The 15,341-nt window shown below is 39.1% G+C and overlaps 1 protein-coding gene across 2 annotated transcripts; it reads right to left on the bottom strand.

Annotated features, from left to right (window-relative positions):
• Window positions 1-11,493: 11,493 nt before the first annotated feature.
• POU4F2 (POU class 4 homeobox 2) lies at window positions 11,494-13,003 on the bottom strand. 2 transcript variants are annotated; one of them, XM_033929262.1, is made up of 3 exons: window positions 12,915-12,997; window positions 12,766-12,824; window positions 11,494-12,476 (listed from the first exon to the last, which is right to left on the bottom strand). In XM_033929262.1, the coding sequence occupies exons 1-3, from the start codon at window positions 12,995-12,997 to the stop codon at window positions 11,494-11,496; spliced, it is 1,125 nt and encodes a 374-aa protein (XP_033785153.1). The 2 variants fall into 2 exon arrangements, with proteins under 2 accessions (XP_033785153.1, XP_033785152.1); XM_033929261.1 differs by having other exon boundaries at window positions 11,494-12,447; window positions 12,770-13,003.
• Window positions 13,004-15,341: the final 2,338 nt, after the last annotated feature.

The raw sequence follows: 15,341 nt of genomic DNA, 5'->3' as shown, positions 1-15,341 counted from the left end.
TAGGCAGGTGCAGTACCATTGATTACTTTGAAGATTAGACAGTATAGTTTGAATTGAATTCTGGCTCGAATCGGTAGCCAATGTGAGTCTAGGTAGGCATTGGTGATGTGATCAAATTTTCCGAGGGAGTAGATTAGTCTGAGGGCTGTGTTCTGAACGGTCTGTAGTTTTTTGATCATGTTTGTAGGGCATTGCTATAATTAAATACCCGTGCAACGCCGGGGCATCACCTAGTACTATATATAAATGAACCTTCTAAAATTCTTCTAAAATTTATCCCTATTCAGTTTGAAAAATGAAGAATAAAATTATGAAATCACAATAGCCTATCATTTCATGGAAACAAAGCAATTAAAGCATGTAAGATGGAGACTCACAGATTTAAAATGTTTTACAGTGCTCCCCCACAAATTCGTGGTTGGCGGTATTTTCCGACCATGAATGACCGGGCAGGAGAGGGCAGCTGGAGAGGCAGAAGAGGGAGTCGGAGCGCCGGCAAGTGAAGGAAATCACTCGCTGTATGCTCCGACCGCCTCTTCCTGTACTAAAGTTGGGCCTTACCAATCAGGAGTTGTGTGTCAAAGCAGCTCCTAATTGGTTAGGCCCGACTTTAGTACAGGAAGAGGCGGTCAGAGCATACAGCGAACGATTTCCTTCACTCGCTGGCGCTCCGGCTGCCCTCTCCTGTCTCCACAGCTGCCCTCTCCTGTCTCCCCTGCCTAAAAACCGTATTCGTGGGGAGTACTGTAAATAAAACAGAGTTTAAACTTATATCAAACTAATGCAAAAAGTTAACCTCATGAAACTTTCTAGCTCCATAAATTAGCTGAGCTGCAGTGTTTTGCAAAATCAGCATTTTATAAGTCAACTATTTATTTAAACCTAGGAACATTAAGTTACATTAATTTAATTGTGTAAGCATTAATGCCTGAACCAATATGCTAAAATATACCCTGGTTACTAGGGACATTCTATAATCTGGTGCAAGTAGGCAGCAACTCGATGGGGTTTTCTTAGAGCCAACTCTATAATGGCACTTATTTATGCATAAGTCATTATAGAATATGAGCTTTGGGGCAGGTCAATGACTACTTAAGTGGGCACAACTAGGTGTGCCAAACATATACAACCCCTAATATTCTAAAATAGCAGATCCCTAATGACCACATCATATTCCCTCTTCCTGAAAACTGAGAGCCAACCTTCCCTATCATTAGTCAGCCATAGACGCTTGGTTTTTGACACATTTAGCCTTATCCAAAGCAGTTGAAACCAATTGTGCTATAATACAACTTAACACATCCTCTATGTGCTTTATCATGGGGTAAGTAGCATTTGGACATCATCCATGTAGGCATAAAAATGATATTTAACCTTAAGAGATTCATTCATGTCTCAGTCTATTACCAGAAACTTCACTGGTTGCAAATTGAATCAAGGATAATATTCAAATTTTGGTATTTTTGTTACAAAACTCTACATAGTTTAATTCCAACTTACATATCTGAGCATTTCCTCTTTGCAAATAGTAGACGCCTTGTTCAAGAAATTAGATTCTTTGTTTTTCCCGCTATAAAGGGTTGTCAGTATGAGATTTTTCAGTCAAATTTTGGCTTAGCAGGCTGCCCTTTGGAATAAGAGCTTTGGTAAGTTGATTTCCAGGTCCTATTCCTATATTAACTTTAGGAAATTATTAAACAGTAATAAAAAGCAAAAACCATCTTTTTAAGAAGAACTTTTAGCAACTTAATTGTTAAAATTTCTTTTTTTTTTCTTCTTTGAACATTTTTCATTTATAGAATTGTCATATCACTGCATATGCGCAGTTCTCTTTCTTGAAAACCACACTGAGCTGTGAGGTTGTAACGGTATGTAAGAGCACTGTTATGTTATGAAGGTTATATCACCAAAAATGGTACTGAATGCAGATTAAACAAATAACAGATTATGATTCAGTGGTCTCCTTCTGGACATCTATCTTTTTTTCCCAAAAATTCCCTGCCTAGATGTCTTGTTTCCTAGGATGTTTAAATTTTTTGACCAGAAAAATGTCCACGATAGAAACGTCCAAATGGACACCATTTAGATTTGGGAGGGGCCAGAATGATAATAGACTATCCACACAGACATCCCAACACAGCAGTGAGGAACCTTTTGAGGGCCCTGCTGTGAACTTCACATAAAGAGTACACAAGGAAAATAGTGGGAATGGACAATGAGCAAGCCACAGGAGCCAGCAGGATAAAACAAAGCTTGTTATTTCAGTCCAGGATATACAGTAATAAATAAACAAAGCTTTGTTTTATCCTGCTGGCTCCCGTGGCTTGCTCATTGCCCGTTCCTACTATTTTCCTTGTTTGCTTTGCTTCTGTGGGTTCGTGTCCTGTTGGACTTCTGGTGGTGTTTTGTCTTCACATAAGAGTGCCAGGAGTACCATAACCCTCTTATAATATATGGTGAGCCCTCCAAAACTCCCTTAAAACCTACTAGACCACCTGTCTATCAACCCAATAGCCCTTACGGCTGCAGATGGCACCTATATCAACAATATCCTATATATTAGTATAGTAGGGTTTTAGTAGCTTCACACTTACCACCATAAATGTAGTGGTTAGAGTGGCTTATAGGCCTGGGTCCTCCTCTCTATGGTTCACTAGCCACCCACCAGGCTAATGAAGACACCTGTGTGCTGCTCTACTAGGCTTTCCCATACCAGGTTGCTGTTCTACAGACAGATTATGCACCGTTTTCATTCAGAATTTTGAGGGTGGGAGGGGGTTAGTGGGGGGTGTCATATCTTAATATATGCAGTGGTCATCTGGTCAGTTTGGGTATCTTTGTGGCACTTAGACGCTTCTAAAACAGGTCTAGCTCTGATCGCCTTAAGTTCCAACCAGGATGTTTTTGGAAAGGTTTGATTATTGCTGCAAGCACACCCTGAGCCCACCCGTAACACGCCTCCCAATAAACACCCTGGAACTCTGGATGCATGGCAGGAGAAAACACCCCACTAGACGTCCAGGAAAAGGGTTATGATTATTGGCACTTGGATGTTATAATCGCTGGCACGCCCAAGTGCTGATTTAGGTGCTTTTTGGGATGTTTTAGTTGTTGTTGGGTTTTTTTTAATTATTATTATTATGCCCTTAATAGCCTTCTTCATTGGAGTAACAGCTGGCCTAATGGACCCAGCCATTAAATTGAAAAATAATTCTACTGGCTTTGTCGGGTGCTTTAATTGTTGCCATAAGGAGTGTGAGCATGTGGTACATTTATAATTATTCTATTTCTATCACTACTTACCTAGGAAATGGGGAAAAAAAGGAATGAGTAGTAAAATCATAGAATTTTCTACACAGCTCTAAGAAAATATGCACTCAGTTTTGTTTGATTTTCCTTTAGTGCCTTGAAAACAGAAGAACTGTAGAATGCCAAATACTCACACTGTGGTTTGTCCTTTTCTTTAAACCAGTAAGGGCTCCTTTTTACTAAGCTGCGTAGCGTTTTTAGCACACGAATTGCCCCACGAACGCTACTCAGCTAGAACCAACGCCATCTCAATGCTGGCATTAGCATCTAGTGCGTGTGGCAATTTAGTGCACATTAAAACCGCTATCGTAGCTTAGTAAAAGGAGCCCTAAGGTGCGCTATGCATTTTAGCCCGCGCTCAACGCTAATGCACCCATTATAAGGGTTCATAGACAGTAACGCGGAAGACAAAGGTGCGCGCCGACAACTGAGCGCATGACGGAGGTGCGTGCCGAAGAAAAAGACTGTTTTTAGGGGCTGCGACGGGGGTTTTTGTTGGGGAGCCCCCCCCCACTTTACTTAATACAGATCGCGGTGGCGTTATGGGGGTTATAACCCCCATTTTAGTGAAAACGTAACTTTTTCCCTAAAAACAGGGAAAAAATTAAGTTTTCAATAAAATGTGGGGGGTTACAATGCGGCGCAATCTGTATAAAGTAAAGTGTGTGGGGGGTTACCCCCCCACACACACACCCCCGTCGTAGCCCTAAAAACAGTCTTTTTTTTCGGTGCACGCCTCCACACTGCGCTCAGTTGTCTGCTCGCGCCTTTGTCCCGGCGCGCTTTTAACCTGACACCATTATAAGTCTATATATGCGTTAGCGTTTAGCGTGCACTAATATTTAACACATTCTAAAACGGCTAAAGCGCCTTTGTAAAAGAGGGGGTAAGTCCCTTTATCGTCTGCATATTCATTTTTCAGCTTTTACCATCGGCCACCACAAAACTCTTTCAAATGTGCAAACTGTTCTCCACAGAGTGAGAGATAATAAGCCTGAATTACTTACCCGGATACTTTCAGAAGATTATTGCCATCATTTGACTGCACGTTGGCGGAATTAAGGTAATTACCTTGATTAGTGACCTACCAGTGGAGAAGACAAATTTATTTTATTTCCCTGCTTTAGCAGTCTGGCTCTCACATACTTCTAAAAATGTTAACTGCATTTTAGACACTTAACTGACTGGCAAACTTTGAAACAAAATAGATGTTTAATATTCTTGGCGAAAAATTTAAGAGGGCATAAAACTGATGAACTCACAATTCCTTCCAGGACCTGGAATCCACACGTTGCCTAGGATTTTAGGAATAATTTATGTCGAGCTCTCCAGAGCATTTCCGTCGAAAAAAAAGTCGAACCATATTAGAATTTAAATAGACATGATTATGAAAAAAAGACAGTAGATGAAACTGTCCTTTAATTTCTGTATGAATTGATATCAAGATACAACATCTCTAGTGGCATGAAATCCTTTTAAATTACAATAGTACTTACAAAAATATTGTTGAATATTTTTTAAGCAGCTATGGTTTTAGCTCTAGATTAAGACATGCCTCTAGATTGGAATTAAATCACTTTTAGCAGCTGACTAGTATCTTGGGTTTTATTTATTTTTAGTGTTTCACACGCTCCCTCTTTGGTAACACTTCCCTTAGTGTATAATAGATACAGGGAAGAGATTTATTACAGAGAAAATAAATAAAGGAATTCGGTGTACCATATTTGTAAGATTTCCTGTGTTTCCTTTATCCACTGTTATTATATTAACAATCTCCAATATATTTGAAGCTGTTCTCTCTCTCTCTCACACACACACACACACACAGACAAATATACAATTTTTTTTTTGGGGGGGGGTTGCGTCTTTGCAAGAGAGAAGCAGCCTTCTCGACTCACCTAAAACTTTGAGGGTATTTGAACATGAAATTACACAAACGGAGGTTTCTCTTTACTCCCACATCCAAGCCTCATCGATTTGTTCCTGAAAAACACTGCACATTCTTATAACCGCTACAGCCAATTAATATTGCATTAACCCTATTTAAGAAAAAAAATAAATAAATAAAAAGCACAGGGACACAGCACCCTATGAAAGCCATCTATTATTAACGGGATTGTAATTGAAGACCAGAAATATATAAGGCAATTGAACGTTACAACGGGGGCAAAGCTGGTAAACACAATGCCTGAGCATACGCAGCAAAGAAAAGGAGTCCTGGGCATCTAATATTTAATTTCAGATCTATGGATTTTCTAATTCGAGATTAAAAGCAGTCACGTCTTTGAAGCCAGACACTTCGTGTAAATGTACAGTTAAAATATTCTATTCCTCTATCCCCAGATGGAGCTCTAGCGGTCCCAGGCTTCATTAAATTTTTATCAACATCCCAGTCTGCAGCTAGGGAAAAGGCAAGAGAGACCGTCTCCTGATTGCAATGGATAAAAAGCTTACATTTTCTCCCCCCCCCCTCAGCAAAAGAAAGAATGAGCAGTTCATTTTTTCACGTTACTTGCAAAGTGTGACAAAATCCCAAATCAAAGAAACAGTATTAACTGTAGCAGTAATTTCACCAACGTGAGATAAATGTTCGAATCACCACCTGGCTTTTCTCTATTTTTCAAAACAATATAGGAAGCTCTCCATAAAGAGGAATCATAGGTAGAAAGAACGTGAAAAGACACTCAGTTTGCAGCCTAACCAGCCTCCTGTTATCACATTGCCACTTAATTTTATTTCCATTCTCTCAAAGTTAAATAGAAAAGACTAGCTCACTGGGGAGCTGCCATGTGCTTAGACTGGGGATGTCAAGCAGAGAAACTCACTGTGCAAAGTTAATTTCAATTCCCGAGGAGGATTTCGCATTCCAGCTTGCTCTGACCTACAGTAATTAGCTGAGATAACTAATGATTACATACTTATTCACTGTAATTATCTGGATTTAATAATTTGCAGTATAATTTATTAATTCGCCCATTACAGCTTTAAAACGGCCCATTTTAAAAAGGTGGGAGAGGGAAAGTTTGAAAGGAAAGTTTGCAATCCCAGGTGCTTTTCATGTTGACAAACTTCCATTTTGTAGTGGGTAGATTTTTTTTCAATTGTATTTCAATAACATACAAATCATTTCTGCTAAATTAATTGTACTTTGCATTCCTGCATGCTTCTGCAGTAGTTGCTTGCAGACTTCGCTTGCAGGGATTAGAAACCATTCAATGATTCTCCCTAGCCTGACAAGATTGAAGGTCGACTATATCAAAGGTATAAAAGTCTTATTCAAATATTTTGTTTGTACATGGAAATCTGGATTTTCCATGAATAGTTAATATATCAAAACAAAGAATGTCATTTATTGTTCCTACAAACGTTGCCAAACTTTAAAATTTGACGTGCACCCTGTGATTTTATGTAATTTTCAATTCAGAACTACTTCCTCCTTCCTCTCTTTTACTGAAATCTTGGCTTTTGTAAATGTGAAATATTTAATTAAGAATTTACATTATGTGAACCTCTTTTTTTTAGGACGCGAAATACAGTGCGTTTCCTTTAACAAATAACTGTTCTGCTCTCCAATGATTCTATATGAACCCATCGGTCTCACTTCCTAGTTGAGAAGAAAAGGGAAATGCATTTTTCTAACTACATTAAAACTAGCACCATCTTTGTGTAGCCACCATGTCTGCAAGACTCCTATTACAGGCTTTGTAGCAGAAACTGCCTATTATACTACTAAGACATGCATTAAGAATATACTATATTCTTCTGCGATGCTGTTTGTATTTATTTTGCACAGTGATGCAAATATTATCTGCATGAAACAAGAATGCAGATCATCTTTATTATCTATGTAACAGCAATGGATGGCCCATGAAGTACTGTAGAAAGAAAAGCGGCCCTTAGTGAGGAACAAGTGCTGTATGCTAAACACCAAAATATTACTAGAGCTAGAGAAAAATATTCATTTTAAAGCACTTGAAGACATGCGTGTAAATTTCATAAGGGACTAGAGATGCTGACATACAAAACTGAGTTTAGAAAAGATGCTTCTGCAGAGCTTTGATGTCTGAGGTCTGCATATGAAGGTGAAATATAATAAAAACTTGATTCCTGCTAAGGCCTTTTATTCCGTCCTCTGTGAAGCTTTTGCAAACTCAATTTCTTTTCTTTTATTAACGAGTCTCTCCCTCCCCTACATTTCTCTATTTAGAACAGGATATTGGGAACTAGAAAGTATTTTTTGTGCACGCTTATTTGGAGATGTAAATGCAGTGTGGTTGCTGTACCAAATAACCATCCCCCTTTTCAGTGAGTGTGTACATGAATTTTTTGGGAAGATCTTACATTTCTATTTTCCTTTGCAATAACGCTGTTTGTGTGAATGGTAAATTCAAAGTAGTTTGGCTACAATATGTATCTCTTAATTTAAGTTTCTAGTTAGAAATCATTGCCAAACCATAGAAAAATTTATTTTAATTTCTTTGCTACTGTTTCCTAAAATGAAATATTGTAGCAAACAGTATTTACAACAAAATTAATTGTCTCTTACTACGAGGGGGGTGCTGAAATGTTTTCAGCCCAGCCAACCAGCTTCCTTATTCTGAGCATTATTTTGCCACTGTAGCTGAAAAGTGTTATTTCCTTAAGTGCCAATTTGCAGAAACGAAATTCTATGTTTTTGACATTGTTTCAGGTCACTGATTGAACCATATCCATGTCATTTTCTTCTTGGTTGGGCTGAGAACTTTTCAGCACCCCCTTGTATATGCCTGCTTAAAGGAAAGAAACAGATACATCAATTAACCTATGTGCACGGCTATATTTCCAACAAAATATATTTTTAATATATTTTTAAAAATAAAACAGTATAAACCTTGAATTTTCAAAATAAATTAATCTTTAACAATGATAAACCCATGTTTGCACCACTAAATATGCAACATCTTTAAAACTAATACTATAGGATCTAATGTGTGGCTATTGTACCTTTCATTTATTCAAGAACAATTCCCTGTATTATTATTTGAAATAACTAGCGTTGACAATAAATAAGTAAGTTTGATTATACGTTTTTTGAAAAGCAAACATAACATAACATTTTTATTTAGAACATGCCGTTCCATTACTAAGGAGAACAGATAAGCTGCATAAGTTTGGTCCCTGGCTGTGTTGGGCTCTGTCTAGCCATGCGTCAGGGGTTAATAGTGTGGGAGCTCTGTCCTAGGTGCTGAAAATCCATGGTAATATACAACTCAAGGCTTGAGTGAAAACTCTTTACAATCTATAAAATTTAGACTACTTTTGTGTCAGGTATGAATTTGCAGGCCTGTACTATTTTCTTTAAAACCTTATTCAATGACGCTTGATTCCTATGTCTTTGATCACATATCAAGTCTCTTCTCCTATAACAAGTCGTTTGTGATTAAAAATAATAAATAATACATTACATTCCACCTGAATATTAAATGTCGTATAAACATGAATTTCAAAGTGGGTTGCTTCTGTGCCTGAAAGTTCATATATGTAACGTAATTCTATTTATAAAACCCCAAACGATGATGCATAAATAAATAAGGGCCCAAACTTGGTTGGCTTTTCTAATACGTTGCAAGATAATGCACATAATATATAAATGTCTAAAAAAGTACTATCGTATACATCCACATAAACATGCACAAATGCCTAGTGAAATAGTTTATCAAATTATTATGAGATTGTTGTTAGGTGCCATCGACTCGTGCTCGAGTCCTAGCGATGTGATGAATTGCGGACCTAAAGTTTACTAGTTGACTCTTCTGTACCTTCGTTTGTTTTGTTTATATGGCTTTATATTTTCAACACAGGTACCCAAGCGTGTACACGGCTACAAAGAAGGAAGCCTATTAGGAGGTGATATAAGATCAGCATGTTCAAAAAGTGTTTCCACATCAAGCAGTTTTCCGTGTGAAGTTAAGAATTGGTTTATGCTTTACTGGGTCCCCTTATCCATGATTTTAAGTCCATGTGTGCATTTTTATGTGTTTGGGAAAAGAGAGTAAAATTAGGTACTGGTACCGTTATTTATAGAACACTGGAAAAGGATAAGAGAAGTCAGCTGTTGGCTCAAAAAGCAAGCAAACCTCAGCGCTGGGGAGACTATGCCAGTCTCCAGGGACTCCCAGCAGTTCCCAGAACAGGCCTTTTGTTGAAGCCTAATAGAATATTAGCTGCCTGTTTCAAGCACTTTGGCACCGCAGGTGAGTCCAAACTGCCAAGGTATTGACCAGCAAAGATAGCTTTAAAAAAAAATTTTTTGGGGGGGGCTTACTAAGGACTTGAGGGGGAAAAGTTATTCTTTCCTTTAAGAATATTATTTGTGCGATCATTGTAAGACCGTGAAAACCCGTGGGTGATTAATTTTAAGCAAATTTTGTTACCTAACCAGTTTCAAAACCTCTCTTCTACTACTTGGGAGTGCTGTCACTAGCAATAGTAGTACTTTGGAAAATAAGACATTTGTGAGGAAATGTTGCCCTTGTTTGTTGTTTCAGCTTCTTGAAACATGGATCAGGTAAATATGATAAAAAATATTTTATCTACACAAAAAAATATTTCACTCAATAGAAACAAAGATAAAATAACCTATTCCTTTCAATATAAAATGATTTAATTGCATGATAGTATTTAAAGTTAGTATATTATTTTTAAAGAAATATGGACAAAAGAACTACAAAGTTAAAACAGGAAGCATATTTTTGTCAATAAAATGTTAAAATCTATTTTAATGAAAGACAGTTCAACAACATTTTTAAATAACTTGGTACATTACTAGAATAAGTAAACCTCCTATTAACAAAACAACCAAATTCCATCATATACAGGACTTTAAGACTTCAAATCGCCTCAAATAGGAACAATACAGCAAAATCTGTAAGAATATAACTATATGGACGTCAATCTGCATGAAATATTTACAGTACCAGATTCGAAGTACCATCACTGTTTTACTTCAAAAAAAGTTGTATCAAACAATGTGAATTTACAAGCAGTGAACTGCATCCCTTTCCTTATTCAAAACTTGACTCTTTCTATATAAACATCTCTAAAGGAGATTTTCCTCCTGGGTGCAAAATTACCAATCAATGTTTTAAAACAAACAAACAAACAAAAAAACCCACTAAATTAAAAAAAGGAGAAAACACCATCAAGATAATTTTGCAACTCTGCAAGAAAAATAAACCCATAGGAGCTAAACCTCACTATTCACATATAGTCAACCATTATTTTCCTCCCTCACGCGACTGAGTGATGGGAACAATGCAGGAATTCCCATTAAATATGTAAGCAAGTAAACATTACCTCGTACAGTGAAATAGTCCATACACATAAAGGAGAACATATATGCCATACAGAATGGCAGAGCTTTGTTAATTAGGTTATGTGTCAGAAAGAATATTTCAATCACATGACAATTTACAGATGACAAAAAAAACGGGAAGCTTTACCGTGACAAGTGGAAATTTGTTGTTTTCTCTGCACATATCTGATGGCAACCGGCTCTTTGCTCTATTTTGTTTGTAATCAATATTTTCATTAAAGAGGAGGTATTAATTTGAATGACAGAAAATTAAGTTGCTAGAGAGAAAAATTAATAATTTACAAGGAGCTGTTTGGCAGTAATGTAATAATAGCTTTGAAAGAATCGTGATGAATATGATTAGTTTCTTTTGTCTAGGCATTATCACTTTAAAAGTCCACTGTAAAAATATATATATATATATATATTATATAGTAAACAAGGACAATTCCGACTTATTTTTAAAATCAAAACATTTTTGGATTATTCTCCTATGGATAAGGTTCAATCTTGTATTAAACTGCCAGTCTTGAACAATGAATTCTGATTTTTCATTGAAACATAGCTGCATTGTGTATTTTTGGATGTCTTTAAGAATTAAAAAAAAAAAAAAATCTTACTTGAGTATGTCTTCATTCTTTTTAAAATAATTTTCGCATCTGGCTCAAAAAACAGTCAGTCGATATTAAGTCATTCTGGGTAAGTAAAGATGTTAGGATTCTTATTGTCCCTAAACTTGTTGGCATTTCAGTTCTATTTTGACATGTACAGTATCTGTATGTACATATATACATAGGGAAATATTTAAAATATGTCTCGCCAAGTGCAAAAAAAATGCAATAACCAAGAGACTAAATCCCAGCGGAATATTTCATCCTTTTTTGCTTCTGCCTCTGGTTGCAGAACCATACACGGACCACATTCTTTTTTAGGTCCAGTTTCTCAGCGATAGCCGCTATTTTCTCAGAAGAAGGGCGAGGCTGGATTGCAAAATAGGCTTCCAGTGACCTCTTCTCTGGGGCAGCGATAGAGGTGCGTTTCCTTTTCTTCTCTGCCCCATTGAAGAGCTCGGGTTTGGTAAGCTTTTCTCGGTGAGATTTTTCGGCTTCTTCCAGCCAGGCTTGTAAGATAGGTTTCAAGGCGATCATGTTATTGTGGGAAAGGGTGAGGGATTCGAACCTGCAGATGGTGCTCTGGCTGAGGGAACCCACCCCTGGGATCTTCAAATTGGCCAAGGCTGAACCTACATCAGCTTGGGTCACCCCGAGCTTGATCCTCCTCTGCTTGAACCTCTCGGCAAAAGCTTCCAAATCCCGGGGGTCGGCATCCACGTCAGTCATGCAGCCCATGTGAGAGGGCAGCCCGTGGGCATGGGCCATGCTCAAGGCTGCCTGGTGCATAGGGTTCATGCTGGCCATGTGAGGGTGAGATGATGTGGACACCACCGACACATCCGGTCCCGTCATGGCCCCAAGGGCTAACCCAGGGGTTATGTGATCCAGCAGCTCCCCTTCTAGTGTTTGATGAGGTTGATGGTGGTGATGATGGTGGTGATGATGGTGGTGGTGAGCTCCTGGCACAGCCGATGGGTGGGAGATGGGCACCGAGGAACCCGAAGAAGTCGAAGAAGTGCAAGGGATAGAGTTCATGGTGTGGTAAGTGGCGTCCGGCTTGAAGGGGCTGTGGTGAGGAGGCTGGTGATGGTGATGATGATGGTGACTCTTGTTCTGGGAAACGATATCCACCGCTGCCAGAGCTTCAGCGCGGGCCAGCAAACTCTCATCCAGACCACCGAATATATTGCTCTGCAATTGCAAATAGAAGGCACACATTACTGTCAGCAGGGAATTGGCTCCTCTCCCCCGATTAAAACATTTCCAGAATCTTAAAAAAAAAAAACACACCTGGAGGAAAAAAAATAGAGAGAACACAAGACACATGCAACATCCCAGGTCATAAAAATTAATAGGAAAGGCAAAAGCGACTGAATACATAAATTGAAGAGAGAGGGAGAGGAAAAGATTGAAGGCATCGGGAGATTTCTGATAACACACAAACATCAAGCAGACGGAGGAGGGAGGGCTGGCCTGAGGCTCCCGAAAGCGGGAGTTCAGGCAGAATACTTACCGGCGGGGTCGGGAGACATGCTCGCCTCATGGCTTCTGTCGAACCGCCGCCACCACTTCCTCCTCCTCCTCCTCCTCCCGCCGCTCCCCCTCCTCCCCCGGTGCCGGGAGTGCCGCCCCTGCCCGGGGAGCTGTTGGGCGGCGGCGAGTGCAGCGCCGAGTACTTGGGCTCGTGCAGGCTGCCGTGAGGCACGCTGAACACCTGCTTGCCGCTGTTCAGGGACATCATCATCATCTTGGCGCGGGGGGTGGGAACAATAAAAAAACGAAACTTAACGGAGGGGGAGAGAGAGAGAAAAAAAAAACAACAGTTGGGGGGTGGCGTGGGGGGGGGTTCAGAGCTGCTCTTTCTCTCTATTCGCCTTTGCTGCCCCGCGCGCCCCGCTCCTCCCTCTCCTCACTGTGACCTCGCGGCCTGCAAGCGGCGCCCGCCCCCGCAGCGAAGGGAAACGGGACAAAACTCAACCAAAAGCAGCAGCACGTGCAGTCGCTTCCCTCGTAAACTGTGTGAAGAAGGAAAAAAAAGCAAAAAAAAACCAACCAAAACCCACAACCAACAGTGCTCGCCGCGGGCTCCCTGTCGTCTCGTGCACCGCCTTGTGCTTCTGCCCCGGCGTGCCTCGCACGCCGGGGGAGACCCTGGCGCGTGCAGCCCTTGCTCTCCCTCCTCGCGCAGCGGTTCTAAACAGCTTAGGCGGCTCTGCGAGCCTCGGTCTGGCAGGTGGCGCGTGGAGTAAGGAAGGAGCACGCCCACCCTACCCCCTTCTTCGATGTCTGCTTGCTCTGCTCTGATTGGCTGAGTGGTGAGACTTGCCCTGCTTGTCCAGCGAAAGAGAGAGAGAGTCCCTCCTTCTTTTTGATTGTTTCCCCTTCTCTTCTTCTATCCCTTTCTGATCTCTATTTTTTTTAACTCTTTCTCGGCCTATATGTGTCTTTTTCCTTTCTCTCGGTTTAAGGATGTGTCTCCTCTCTCTTTTTTGCCCCCCCCCCATTTTGTCTTTCCTTATTATGTAGCTATACTTGTCTCTTTTTACCATCTCTCTTGTCTCTTTTCTTCCTTCTTCCATGTGTGTCTGTAAACCTTTCGCCAGCTTTTATACTGACTTTTGTATTACTTTCTTCAGAAGCATCATTGGTTCGTGAAATCTGAATCATTGCAGACAGAGCTCTTTTCTGCAAATCTTATCTGATAGTCAAGAAGGAAGAGAAAGTATCGCAGATCAATTTCTTACACCTAGTCTGCCTACAGGTCTCTTCTTTGGGCCCCACATCTGCAACTCTAAGTATGGATTAACACAAATATTCTTTAAAAACTATGTAGATAGTTTCTTTATGAAATTTAAATATATTTGCATGCTAGGATCAGAATAATTATTTAGGTGTTTAGCTCTCCCACCTATCCAAGCAGGCTTTGGTAATTTTCAATGGAAAAGCAAAAAAAAAAAAAAAATGTACACAGAGCAGCTTTCACTGTCGCCATCTCATAGAAATGAAATAAATCAAAGTTAAAAGCTTGAGAATCATTTAATTACAATGCGAAAAGCGCTTTGGAAGAAGTAGAACAACATCTCTAAGCAAATTATGGCCAGGCCAGGAAGGAATTATTAGATTGAAATTTCATTTAGGCTCGGGAGACACAGCGCTTCAGTATGTAATCTGTTATGCCTCATCTGATTTGTATGCTTAATTCAGCTTGACGAATTTATTAGTTTTCCTAATACTGAAAAAATTGAGACACTCCACGGGCTAATACAACGTGTGAAACCATAAATTGTATGTCATTGTTGAAAAGCTGAAGTCTATAGAAATCTTTTATTAATGACGGCAAGGGAAGAATTTTTTTCTGCAAACCTTTTAGGAGTTGATCAGAACCCTAGTCTCTGAAGGCGATTCGAACATATCATCAGACTAATTAGGCTTCTTCATCAGTGATTCCAGAATTTCAAACTTTAAATATTATGTTCTAATTAACAAGGCTCGTCTAATTTGTTTAAACCTTTAAAAGATTTTGGCTGATATAATTTTGTCGAGGCTCGGTAACTCTTTACCATAATACTTAAAAATCCGCAAGGAATATTTACACTGTCTTTGGAAAGTTTTCAAGGCGATATTAAAAATGGAATGAAAGTATTTAACAGGGAAATATTAATTCAAACACGATTGCATAGTATATTCAAATGAAAGATACTGATTCCCCTTAACAGTTGCACCATATGGCAAAAATAATGTTGTTTTATTGCATTTTATGGGAGATTAGAGATGTAGGAGAAGGAAGGTGTAAATTATTTGCTTGGGAAAACATTTTATTGTAGCATTAGGCACAAAAGTAAAAAAAAAAAAAATGGAAAGGTAATCTGTGATGGGGAAGCTTTAATAAGAATTGAGTTCCTCACTTCAGAAATTAAAATTAGAAATATCATGTCTTTCCTATTATCTGAAAGACGTTTGTTGAGCTTAATTACTTGCAATAGATGTTATAATGTATTCTGTCACATGGGGAAACTAGAGGAATGAATATAGTTAATTTGCATTAATCTTGATCGTAATAGCAACTGACAACTGATCTCCAAAAT

This window comes from Geotrypetes seraphini, chromosome 1, assembly GCF_902459505.1.
Source record: "Geotrypetes seraphini chromosome 1, aGeoSer1.1, whole genome shotgun sequence".
NCBI lineage: Eukaryota > Metazoa > Chordata > Amphibia > Gymnophiona > Dermophiidae > Geotrypetes > Geotrypetes seraphini.
This window is presented reverse-complemented; position numbering and strand designations above follow the sequence as displayed.